The sequence below is a fragment of the Sinohyriopsis cumingii genome, chromosome 5 (assembly GCF_028554795.1).
Source record: "Sinohyriopsis cumingii isolate HCF-2022 chromosome 5, ASM2855479v2, whole genome shotgun sequence".
Classification (NCBI taxonomy): domain Eukaryota; kingdom Metazoa; phylum Mollusca; class Bivalvia; order Unionida; family Unionidae; genus Sinohyriopsis; species Sinohyriopsis cumingii.
The window spans coordinates 52,302,695-52,315,928 of NC_142965.1; the positions used below are offsets into that span (position 1 = coordinate 52,302,695).

At 35.5% G+C, this 13,234-nt stretch overlaps 1 protein-coding gene across 2 annotated transcripts in view; it reads left to right on the forward strand.

The window, feature by feature from the left end:
- The window catches only part of LOC149799163 (uncharacterized), a 114,907-nt gene that overhangs the window by 8,861 nt on the left and 92,812 nt on the right, over positions 1–13,234 (forward strand). For both annotated transcript variants that reach the window (XM_089958343.1, XM_089958344.1), the window contains exon 2: positions 4,551–4,642. In XM_089958343.1, coding sequence (XP_089814469.1) covers positions 4,551–4,642 — 92 coding nt within the window. The remainder of the gene's footprint in view (positions 1–4,550; positions 4,643–13,234) is intronic.

Consider the following 13,234-nt stretch of genomic DNA (forward strand, 5'->3'; position numbering starts at 1 on the left):
TTCTATTTCCAGTTGGCAATATCAACTATTTTTGGGTCTGCTGCTGTAGATAGAACTATGACTGGTTTCTTGTCCTTCCACAGTGTGGCTGTCAGGTTTCCATCCTGTCTGATTAAATGGTATCCTTGCTCCATGTATGGTGGATATTTAAATTCCTCTGGGAAGCCTTTACGGTTTTTCCTCATGGTGCTGCAGGCATATATACCATGTCTCAATAATCTTCGTACCAGTTGAATGGATGTAAGTAAGATGTCAAAATATGCATTATAAAATTTTCCTCTCAAATGCTTGTTAGGCTTTTGCACAACAAAGTAGCTGAGACCCTTCATGCTCTCATTCACTTGGTCTGTATTTTCCTTCTTCAAACTGGTGACAAACCAGACAAACTGTCACAGCGCATTCATACTTCCAGCCCTACTTGATTAGCTGTGAAGGAAGATACTGCTTGACCTTGTGTCATCTCTTGGCTGCAATCTTACCTGTAAAGTTCATTATCTTCTTGATAGATCATTTAATGAAGTATGAAATTATAATCAAAACTGAAAACAGGATCAGTGAATGAAAAGTAAATTTCTCTCTCTCTCTCTCTCTCCATATATATATATATATATATATATATATATATATATATATATATATATATATACATACATATACATACATATATATATATATATATATATATATATATATATATATATATATATATATATATATATATATATATGCATTAAATTTCAGATATTCATGAGTCTAATGTTTAGATTTATGTGCGGAGACATTGATTGGAGTTGTGTGGTCATGGGTATCTAATATACGTTTTTGTGTGTATATGATATGCACACACAAGTGGTTCATATTGGACATACAATATAAATCAGGAATATATTATGGATTAATTTCCAGATATTTTTTAAATTTTCACATTAATTTAAAGATGAAAGACAATAAAATATGTATGCATGCATGTATGTATGTGTATTTCTTCATTTTATAATCTCTATATGTGAGAGTGTGTCTGCTGTGCAATTTACTGTTGGAAAGAAATACTTTATTTGTAATGAATGTAGAAATGTATAAAAACCTTCATCAGTGGTTTGATGTTGGTGAGGCTTATATGTCTTCTCAGTGTTGGCCAGAACTTCATCCCGTATTGACTGCTCCGGTGGCCTAGTGGTTAGAGCATCCGCCTTGGATGTGGGAGGTCGTGGGTTCCATCCTCGACTGAGTCATACCAAAGACTTGCAAAAATGGTACTAACAGCAGCCTTGCTTGGCACTCAGCATTAAGAGGTTAGTGTTAGGATTGGTCTGCCTGATGTTAGGATAATGTGCCTGGGTGGGACATCATGCTACATGTCTGTGGCATGATGCCCCAGTGCTAGACATCACTATAAACTGTCACACTGCAGACATCGTAGTGATATGACTGAATTTTTTTTTAAGCTACCTTAAAAATCCAAATCACACACACACACACTCGTTCAGTATTGAACGTATTTTGTGAAGTTTGTCATGATTAAGGTGATCTGCAGGAAAATCTGTGTTGTCATCATTTAGGTGTAGGTACTGGAGGAGTTTTTCAAACCTCCCTTCATTAGATAGAAACTTGTAATTCGACCAATAAAAACTATAGTCAGGAGCTTTGATTATTGCCATGAAGATCAACATGCCAAGAAAGGAAGACATCTCAGGCACACTGGTCTCTGTCCAGTTTGTATTACTGATTTCATGATCCACATGTTGTTCAGCTGCAGATTTATTTGTTTCACTTGCAATCATTTCGAAAAGTCCAACTGGTAAATATAATTGAAATAGTCTAGTTCTGGTGCTGTTTCCTGCAAATTATGTGATGGGCCTGTCTGCTGAGTAAATGGACTTGTTTCAGTATCTTGTATGTCTGCAAACCAATTTGGCTGCTCATCATCAGTGTCACTCGAGTAGTCTGAGACATTTCGTTGTCAATATCTGACAACAGAATTTCAGATCCTTCATCATTAAAGGCATCATTATTTATAAAATCTGGTATTTAATCGGAACTGAATCCAGAAATATCGTTTTCAGTTCCAAACAAATGACTGTAATCAACGATGAGGACGAAATCAGGGAATTCCCTTTATAAATACAAAATTTCACTTCCGGTATCATCTGTTATATGACTTGATTGAAATTTTGCATATTGAAATGATTGGAAGAAATTAAGAACACAAGCATTCTTAATTTTGTTATTTTAATTTATATGCCCCGCAATTATGGCAGACTTCATGTTTTTAACATGTTACAGCTGCATTATACATTACAATGTATGGAAGAAGACTTGCCGTAATTGCTGTGCATTCTAAGAATGTGATTTTTCACATAAAGAATGTAATGACATTATGAATTTATACTATTATTGTAAACTTCAGCATAATATTAGGAATAATTACAATTATAAGTAACTTACATATGTTGAAAAGGTCATAATATTTACATCGAATTGAGGTATTACAATGGGCTAATTTGGATGCGGCTGTGGGGAAAAAACTATATATAATTGGTCAGTTAAATTTAGATTTATATGTTTTAATGTTTAGAAATATGTCATTAAAATTTAATGTTAGTAAAGACGATTTGTTAGTTTTGTCCAGCGTTTGGTTATCTCAAGGTGAATCAGCATATAACTGGAAGATGTAACATATTTATAGTAGATACTGCATAATGCATAGAAATGCGTAAATGGGTGGGGGGCAAAGATAAAAGTGTAGTTATGCGTAGATGGGGGGCAAAGGTAGAGGCATAAAAAAGTGTACCTGGGGAGTAAAGGTTTAAACTCTCCATATTACAACGGTAAGGTAATTGGTTAATTGGTTGGTGTGTAACACATGTTAGCATTCTCTACACAGCCACACATAATTGCACTTGAATGTTTAAAATTGTTGGTCCCCAGTTGAGTGGTTCCCACAGGTTTCTGTAAATTGGCGATAGAATGCACAAATATAATTTTAAAAAAAATAATAATAATTATTATAATAATCATTTATATCAGAAGCAGCATGGCAGATTTCAACTATAAAATGGCATGTGTGATAGACAGCCTGTAAAACTTTTTGTCGTCCTGCTGGTAGAATCACATGTCTGTTGATGGGCAATCAAATCAACACTGATATTTGGTCAAAAGTAAATCCTATCAATTCATAAATGATTACCTCTTCCTCTGTCATAAACATCAAAGATAATCTGAAGCAATCAAACCTTGATTCAGTTAAATCAGTTTCCTGTTAGCTCTGCTCAGTTTGTATTGATTTTGCATAGGTCTGATATTACTTTCCAAAAATTTGTAAACAGTAGTCTAGCAAATGTTGATCGCTCATTCGCTTGGTTTGTTAAAGATAACACACACTCAGTAGGTAATTATGCCATGGGAAAATCAGGGAATGAAGATAGTTGCTGAGCTCCAAATCAATGTGCATCATAAAAACACATAGCTTGGAATTTCGGTGCATCACAAATAATTCAGATATGAATTCTGAGTGTCAGAACCAGAGGTTACACATGGATTGAAAACCCTGTATATATAATTACTTAATAAAAAGCATAGGGACATGCCATGATGAATCATAAAGTACATGTAGCTTTATAATCATAGAGATATTTTAAAGGCCGCCATGCATAGCCTATCGTGTACTGAAAAATGGTGTTAAACCCCACAACAACAACAACAACAATAGATAATTTGTTTGTTTGGTTAACTCAGAATGCCATGATATTTATTTGAAAAGGTGTACATCTGCACTTGGAGGGATTAACAAATCTGTAAAATCCGCTTGCCTAGTCACACAAATTGTGATGAATTTTACTTGCCCAGTCACACAAGAAGTAAGGATTTTTACTTGCCCAGTCATGCAAGTTGTAATGATTTATGCTTGCTCAGTCACACAAGTAGTGAGGATTTTACTTGCCCAAAATAATTTCTTACTCCTCAAACTATTACAGAAATATAAAAGTTGATTATATGAATGGCCTAAATTTGATCGTGTGATCGAATTGTTTGTTCGTAAAAAATATTTGATAACAGTTGTAAGTAATTACAATTTGAGACCAGTCTGCTCTAGCTCCAGTAACCATTTCTTAGTATTGAAGAGTAAGAGCAAAACACTTTTATGAACTTGATGAGAACCAAACTTTTGGTGTAAAGTATGGACTTTTGGTAAAGAGAATTGCTTGCATTCACAAAAGAACTGTTCTTTCATTAAAGAGATACACTAAATTGGTGCTTTACCACTGGAAATTGTCACTTGCCATTTCAAGTAGGGTGTCATAATTTTGCAACCCCAGCAATTCAATGCTCACTATGGTTCTTATGAAATGTATTGAGCCATACATGTAAATTTTGTATTTGTTTGATTTTATATTTCATTCAGTCATCTTTGACTTGAGATATATTTTTATTCATCTGTTTTCTCTCAGTTTACTTTCAATATTTTCTTTGATAATCATATACTAGAGCAATGATCATTGAATCAGTTTTTTAATCTTCTATAAAGAATTAAAAACTTTTTTATATTTCAGTCTCCAAGATTCTTGCTGATATTCATGTTCGACTGCTGCGTCGTATTAAGACCAATGTAACAGTAGACAGATGGGAGAAGGTTCTTGTAAAGGTAGATTTAGAGACGTAGATTTTGTATTTGGAAATGGAAAGTTTTCTCTTGATAAAATTAGATAAGAAAACAATTTAGATTTTTGATGAATTTTAGTGTATTTAAAGACACTGTTGTTCTTATTGTAATATCTGAACCTTATTATAAACAAATAGCTGTAAATTTAAATTGGAATAGCACTTTTTTCCCACATGGTCTTTATTCTGAAGCATAATTTCTTATAAGCCCCCTCTCTGGCTTGGCGGTTTTGAATAGCTTTTTTTGGCTATCCTGCACATCCTAACAAGATTTTGCCATACACTACATTAAACTGTAATACCAAAAGGGAAATAACTCTAACAAGTATTGCAGGGGCAAGGTAATTTCTTGCTATACACAGCTTCTTGTGATAACCCTGATATTGACCAAGTTTCAGTAGCAGTTCATTGCATCCATCTGTCGTCCATCTATCCAGACAGAAGAGAGATTAAGACATTACAAATGTTTTCAATAACTGGTTTACTTTGAATGCAAGGACTACACATTCTGGATGCATATCATCATTTAAGCAGATGGTCGTGATTTTAAAGCACTTCCTATGCTCACAAGGTGTATATGCATGCTTGGATTCTGTGATCATATTTCTATTTTAAAGCAGAATTCTTCTTTTCTCCTGACCTTAATCCAATTTTCCGTATGGTGTGGGGTTTATTTTATCATCTCTGATCTCTTTTTCTTTCATTAAGTAATGGTTTGTTTGGCCCGATTCCACAATGATCCTTGTAATAGTATTCATTCCATATATTATTTAACAGGATTGTTGTGATGAGCTGATTGGTCAGTAGTTTCTACATGTCCACTAAATTTTCATGTAATGGAAACTGATGGAAATGGAAAGGAAGAGGCATGCTTACAAAGCATGATATCTTGACTTATATATATGGAGATATGGATGCTAAAAGTGTGGATAAATGTTTGAAAAAACTGTTTATAAAGGTTTGAAACATGTGGAAATGGTTTTATTGCAAAGTTTTCTAAGAAAACTGAACACCAGAGCACAAGTGTTTTGCAATCTTTGCTACTCCATATCATTGCTGGATTTTAGAGATGTTTCTCCAAAACAAGCTGCAAACAAACAAAATGAAACTCAGAAGTACAAATTACAGCCTGTGTGGTGTATATTCTTTCTTCTTTATTTTTTGCAGTAAAAGCAGGTTATTTTATGATAAGAACAACTCTACCATCTAACAGAGTTAGACTTGTATGATTTAGAATTTGCAATGTTTGAAAGATCTGAAGTACTATTGCCAACACTAGAGTATAATGTGTTAAGTGAGAAGCAGTTGGACAAGGAAGGACAGTTGACTGGTGTGGAAGTGATGTTATTGTTGCTAGATACCCATGTCTGTCAAAGATATTCATGTCGATATTGAGTTGTTTTTGTGGCCGACAAGTAGAGTCGTTCTTCATTGTCATGAATTATTGATCCCAAATCAGGGAGGATAAACAAATAAAACTTACAGCTCAGTACAGAATATCATATCTAGTCTGAGGGCATCTGGAAAATGTGCAATACAGTATTTTAAGAAAGATTTCTTACATGAGATGACAGATGTAACTCTATGTTGGAATATGCAGACTGCATGTAGACAAGGTAAAGAGGAGCTGAGAATAAAAAGAAAGAATATCAAACATTGAGTCAAAAATTCATTGGTTACAAAAAGGAGATCAAAATAAATCTTTGCCAAGTCTGTAAAAAGAACAGGACTAGTACATCAGCTTCAACAGGTTGTGTCCAATGGGGAAAGAGGCATGTAAATTTATGTGAAATATTTGTATATAGTAAAATGCATTTGGGGCTTGGGGCAAGGGCACTGCCCATTGAGACCACACTGGTGGAGGACCCCCCAACCCCCTTCACAATTTTATTTTGTATTAATATAAAACCAAAACCCTGTCACAATTTCATTTTTATTAATATATGACAAGAATCGTATCTGCAGTCCTTGAATTCAAAATAAAGGCAGTTACAGAAAATGATTGATAATGTATACTAATCTGAAGAGAAGTAAATGGCATTTATCCAGACAAAAATCAAGCAAGTAAATCATTTTTGCTTTAAACATCTTTGTTGTATTGATTTTTAGAATGATAAGCACACACTGCTTTTGACATCCTAGGAGAATGGACACAAGGAGACAGGAAAAATTTACATTTGATGGATAAGAGATCATTAATTAGGTTAATTATGAACTTGCACATGGAGGTGATGTGCAGAGTCAAGGGGCAAAGTGGATAAGTTGGGGTTGGGGAATAGGAAAGCATGCTTATCCACGTCTTTTGAACTGCTGTACAGTAGTCCCCTTCTTATAAGGCCACCCCTATCGCAGCAGGGAAGTGGCCTTATAATGAGCATGGCCTTTCTAGAGTGGGATGATAAATGCGAATAGTAAATACATATGAAGAAAGTCACAAGTACATTTAATTTTCAAACATTTAATATTTTCATTTAAAAATCACATGCATGTTGTGAAATAAATGTAAAACAAACTGTTTTGTCATTTTCAAAAGAATGTTATGAATAACTATTGATATAGTTTTAAAACTGTCTTTATAATGATGTTACAGATTACATCATGTGTCACTTTGTTGGTAACAGTCTAAAAAAAACAGTCTTGTCACAATAAAAAATAACCTTGCTGTCATATCCCCAGCATATATCGTTTAATCTTTTGTTCCAATCTTCAACAACTTCATTATTATCATCAGCTGATTCTCCACTAAGGAAAGAACACTTATTATTGTGTTGGACTTGAAATCTGTGCAACCATCCGTTACTTACGGTAAAGACGTCATATCCCATTTCAGCTGACAGAATTGTTGCTTTTTCTTGGATCATTCAATCGGTGTGTGGAATTTTCTTAGCACATGCAGTGCAAAACCATTTTAAAACCTTGTCATTCAAATCAGGATACAAACACAAACATCTCCTGGCTCAAACAATTTCCCTTTCTCCATCCATTCCACCTTCCCACTTCTGCAAAATTGTTTCCTTATCTTTCACGATATTGTTTATGTGAGTCTTTCCAACATCACAGTTTTCTGCAGGGATCCTCGAAACCCTCCCCCCTTTTCGGTCTTTTGAATTACTTTCACTTTCTTTTCTGTACTGAGAATTTTTCATTTCCTCGATGACATGTTGATCTTTTTGCATTAAGTTATTCAAGTTACCAACTACAAGACTGATAAAACAATTTTTTATGCATTTAAACAAATTGCTATGTGTTTTTAAAGGAAGTGATCTTCTCACATGATTCATTAGTCATAGTCTGGTACCCTATTGTTTTTATGCATCTCTTTACACTAAGTGAGAAAAGCCAAAGCGGCTTCGTTATGTACCATTAACATCATGCAGATTTGACCTCGCGGCCATTAGGATTTGTAATCTTGATAATTATTGTCAGTAGTAATAGCCACTAATTATCAAAGTGAACAAGCTCAACATCTTAATAAGGGAAGCCATAAAGGCTATCAAACCATTTTCCTGCTAACTTGTGTATTGTACATCGATGCTGCTACTGCTCATCTTTGTTGTTGAGTTTAATTATTGTGGCGTGCACCCCACTGTGCATGTGCCACTTTTTTCTGACTGCACCACAGCCTGCTAGTTGTTCCTGGGGAAGGGAATGGTGCCACCTCCCCCAGGCTTTTATGGGTTCAAGGAACCCTGATAGTTTGGTTTCAATCTGAGGGTCCATAAATGTCCCTTACAGTTGAATGGTTGGCTGTCATTAGTGGGAAGGAGAGCTCAGGCACGGTCCTGGTTGCTTCACATCGCTGGTTTCTTGTTGCATTTGCCTGGTGTTTTTTTGTTTGTTTTTTTTTCCTTCAAAATGTTCTAAATTGTTAGTTGAAAGCATGTATGAAGAGAGATTTTCAAGGTTATTATGGTATTACTAGTCAAGGTGTTTAGAGTGTGCTTCCTACGTTATGGTATTTATAAGGTTTTAGATATTGCCTCTAAGTTATTTATTTATTAATATTTTTAGAGATTGAATGTGAGCCGATTACATGGTTCATTAAGGACATCTAGGACATCTGATTTTGCGGTTTCCTTAGTTTTTGATAGGTGCTTCATGAGTGAATTATTTATTAATATTTTGATAAAATTGAATGATATGTTATGGGTTTTTATGTGGCGGGTTCTAAATTTATTTAGCTAGTTACTGGGTCTTTTGGTTTTGTGGGGATAGTAATTATATTTTGTTCCTAAGTCCTGCTGAGTCTATGAATTTATTTATAGTTTTATATGATGATTGTTTATTTTTATTAGAGTCCATAAGTAACTCTGGGTATGTGTGTGGTGATCCAATCTCTTTTTGGTTTTTGATAAATATTTTCCGAGCGGGTTGATAATTTGGGCATATATTGAATACGTGGTGTAGATCTTCGGTGGTGTGGTAGATAAAGCAGTTAATTGTTCCTTGTTTGGGTCCTATAAACCTTCCAAAACTGCTTGCTAGTTTAGTTTTTCCAGTTATTATCCTGTTTATGGTTTTCTGTCCTAAATAGGTACCCTTAGGTAGCTGTATGTTCCTGTCTATGGTGTTTTGGGTTTCATGGTGCTTTTTACCTTTTGTGGAGTCTATATATGTTTGTGCGAAGCTTAGTGCTTCTGTAGAGCTATAGTTAAGCTTGATAGAGTTTTGATCTCCTAGTTTGGTTTGTGCAACTTTGTCTGCTGTTTCGTTGCCAGAGATTCCAATGTGCGACGGTATCCACATGAGCTCGACTAATTGATGTGCTGTGGTGATATCATCGATTAATTGGCATGCTCTGTCGAGGAATTGTTCCCTAGAGTGTGTATTGCGATTTTTGATCAATTTGATAACGCTTAGTGAATTGCTTATAATGACTGCTTTAGGTATTTGGTTGTCTTTGATCCATTGTAGTGATTCAGGTATAACCCAGAATTCAGTGGTGTAAATGGAGCAGTAGTCAGGTAATCTGGATCCCGTTTGTATATTGAATTCAGGGATGACTATTGCTGCAGCTGTTCTTGGTGGGTTGTTTGTTTTTGATCCATTGGTATATATTTTAACATAGTCCGGGTATTTTTGGTTGATTTTGTTTTCCTGTACAGGTTTTAGTAAGTTTTCTTGTCCTTTATTGCCTAATTTGGTAGCTTCAGTGTGAATCCTTGGTGGTTTTTGTAACCATGGTGATTTTTTCTGGTCTGTATTATTTGTTGCCTGTTTTTTTAGTAGAGGTATCTTTTCTCTTAATTCAAGGATTACTTTGCCACTTGGTGTGGTGGGTATGATTTCAGGTTTGAAGACAACTTTACACTTATTTATAGCTATTTTGGTGGGATGGTTGTCTGGGTGGGTATCTAATCGAATGGAGTATCAGAGGAGCAGTTCTTGCCTACGTAATTTTAAGGGTAGTTCTCCTGTTAGTGTTTGTAGTTCTTCTAATGATGTTGAGGGGAGTGTTCCTGTGCATAATAGTAAGGCTTTTCTCTGGATAGTGTCAAGTTTTTGTAGTACAGGTTGCTTAGCCGAGTTATATGCTTGGCAACCGTAATCCAGTTTTGATCTAATTAGGGTTTTATGTATCGTGAGGAGGGTTTCCTGGTTGGATCCCCAGTCAGTCCCTGTGATGTTCCTGAGCAAATTGAGATCTTTGTTACAATTACACTTGTCATCTGTTACTACTGTTCAGTAATTGTAATCATAACAATTATCATAGTGACTAAATCGGACATCTCATGATAACACAGCATTAAGGCTAATCGGATTACATGTACTTACCCTTTTGTATGGATTAAAATTTGTCTTTCTCGGCTTTATAGAATAAATGTGGCTTCTCATGAGGTGTAAATGACATAATATTAACCTTAGTGGTACATGTACTTTAGTCAACACTTCTTTCAGTAACAAAACCTGATATTGGGAAACAGAAATCGGATTACTTAACACATGTATGAATAAAATAATGGTTCTGGATACATATTAAAATAAAATGTGTCCGCTTGTGAGTGGGAAATTTTATATTATTGCACCAATATGCTGACCGCTGGTCATGTTGGCTGGGTGGCCTTTCGTGAGGGGTATTTTTTAACACAAACTCATAGGTGTCAATGGATTCTGGCCATAAGGAGTGGGTGGGCAGTGGTTGGGGGGGCCATTCCAGAGGGGGACTACTGTAATTAAATGTAGAGACACTTTTTATTTGGTGTACTTGTAGAACAGTTTTGGCCTTGCCACCATAAACAGGGTGAAGATAGTAGTCGCTTTTCAACTGTTGTCATGATGTAAAGGGGACCCGAGTGGTCTAAAGCGCTCTCTGTTACGGATCACTGCCATCTCACCTCTGTCAGTGTGGGTTCAGATCTCAGATTCGGCCAATGTGGTTATGTGAGAAAGCTTGCCAGTAGCATCTCATGGGTCAGTGGTTCTTTCCTGGGTTCTTCCTCCACCATTAATACTGGCCGCCATGTGTAGCCTATTGTGTGCTCAAAAATGGCATTAAACCCAACACCAACAACATCATGTAAAATTGTTTTCAGGTTTTAGAAAATCAGCTGCATTCAAATAAAATCACTGTAGGTCTGAAGTTTATGCATTGATTTGATAGGATTTACAAACTTTCCTCACTCTGGGGGCCTCCAGGAGGTCTAAAGTGCTCACCATTACGTATCATTTTCATCTCACCTGTCTGTATGGTTCTAGTCTAGGGCTTGGCCAAAGTGGTTACATCAGAAAGTTTCCTGTAAGTCAGTGATTCTTTCCAGGGTCTTCCCAGGCTTTTCCTCCACCATTTATACTGGCCTCCATGTATAGCCTATCTCGTGGCGTTAAACCCCATAATAAACAACAACTTTTCTTTCTCATCCGCTCAAGCAAATCTCTTGTACCATGGTACACAACTTTAAAATATTGCATTAAAGTTTGAAAGGCACATATCTATACATGAATGGTTAATATCAGCTCATTTCTCATTGGCTTAAGCAGAAAGCTTGATTCATCATTGTAAACAATATTAAAATGTTTGAAAGTCAAATATCTTTTACATTTGGTGCTGCATGAAGCTGAACATTGGTAAATTATTGAAGATTTTATGCAGATATACTAGGAGTTCCTGACTTGCCTATTATGCATTCTTAAGCAGAAAGCATGTTTCATCATTGTAGACGATGTTAAAATATTGGAAAGTCACATACATTTGTACTATCAACACTAGTATGAATAGTTGGCCTAAATTTTGTATGCTGATATATGATGCATGTCCGTCTTGCCCGTTTGAGCTACTTAAGCAGAAAAAACCTGTTGCATCATGGTCAACATTGTTTGTTTTTTTGTGAATGTTTTTAGCAGGATCAGATACAGGGCATAATAATGGGGTAACAATAAATTGTGTGTCATAAATGCTTGGATAGCATATACTATTCTAGTGGGGCTGCTAGTAATCTTGCCACATGTCGATATGCATCAGTGAAAGCTGGTCATTGCTTATCTTTAAGCTGTAAACTCTCATCTGTTATTTAGATACACACACACACACAATCCTTCTCATTTTTTTCTAAAATAAGGAGAATTGCCGAGCTGTAGAGCACGTAAGTGGCTTAGATTACTGCCTATCACTGTTTAAAAATCAGTAAATACACTTCTTCCTCGATAACTTGTGAAAACGGGGTCCACAGACATAGATCACACTATAAGTGAGGCGCGAGTTACAGAGAGACCTCCCATAAATGACAAAAAATTGCTTTGGCATCGAATTAAAATGGGGGGGGGGCGGCGTTAGGGAACTGGGCTGTTTATTGACTGAATCCTCATTTTACAATCACGTCAATAATAATTTTTAATAACGCACGTTCGTTAATCTGTTTAAATAACGTTTATTTTCAAAATCTCCAACATGTGAAAGATTGTTCCTACTGGTTTCAACAACCATCACATGCACTCGAAAAAATTCTGTGTATTACGTCACTGCTTTTTGTTTTCTTGATGAGTCTGGTTCCCATAGTGGTGTTTAATGTTATCCTGCCAAATCAGGAGTCCACAGGGCAGGGAACTAGAGTAACTGTTGATTCACCACCAAACAAGATTCCTTTTTTCAAAAACACGCAACATTTATTTCATGAGACAATCGTCTACATTGAAACTCAATTTTTGTATTGTATTGCTCAGTTAGTACAATAATGATGTCGTGAATTAATTAATTGGAATTGATAATGAAACTTTTTATCATCCTTGAGGATATCCCTAAGTGCCATTTCAAGAATTCTCTGAAACTTGCTTGCCCACAATGGTCCTTATCTGTGAAATCAAGCTCTTTATTTTACGAAGTATTCATTTCACTTAGCTGCCTTGTTATCTTTTATCACAGTTATGAAAGAGTCTGTTAATTTAGGTAGTTTATGTTACATACACAATAACATTTATAAGTGTTAGATTGATCACCCAACATACGACAGGGGCCACTAGATTTTTAAGTTCGTAAGAATTTCATGCCTTTCAACTTTTATTTTTTCCATCTTGTTTATTTGATTCAAAAGACATAATTAGCATTATAATACAAAGGAGGCCAGCTTGTAATTCTGTGCAA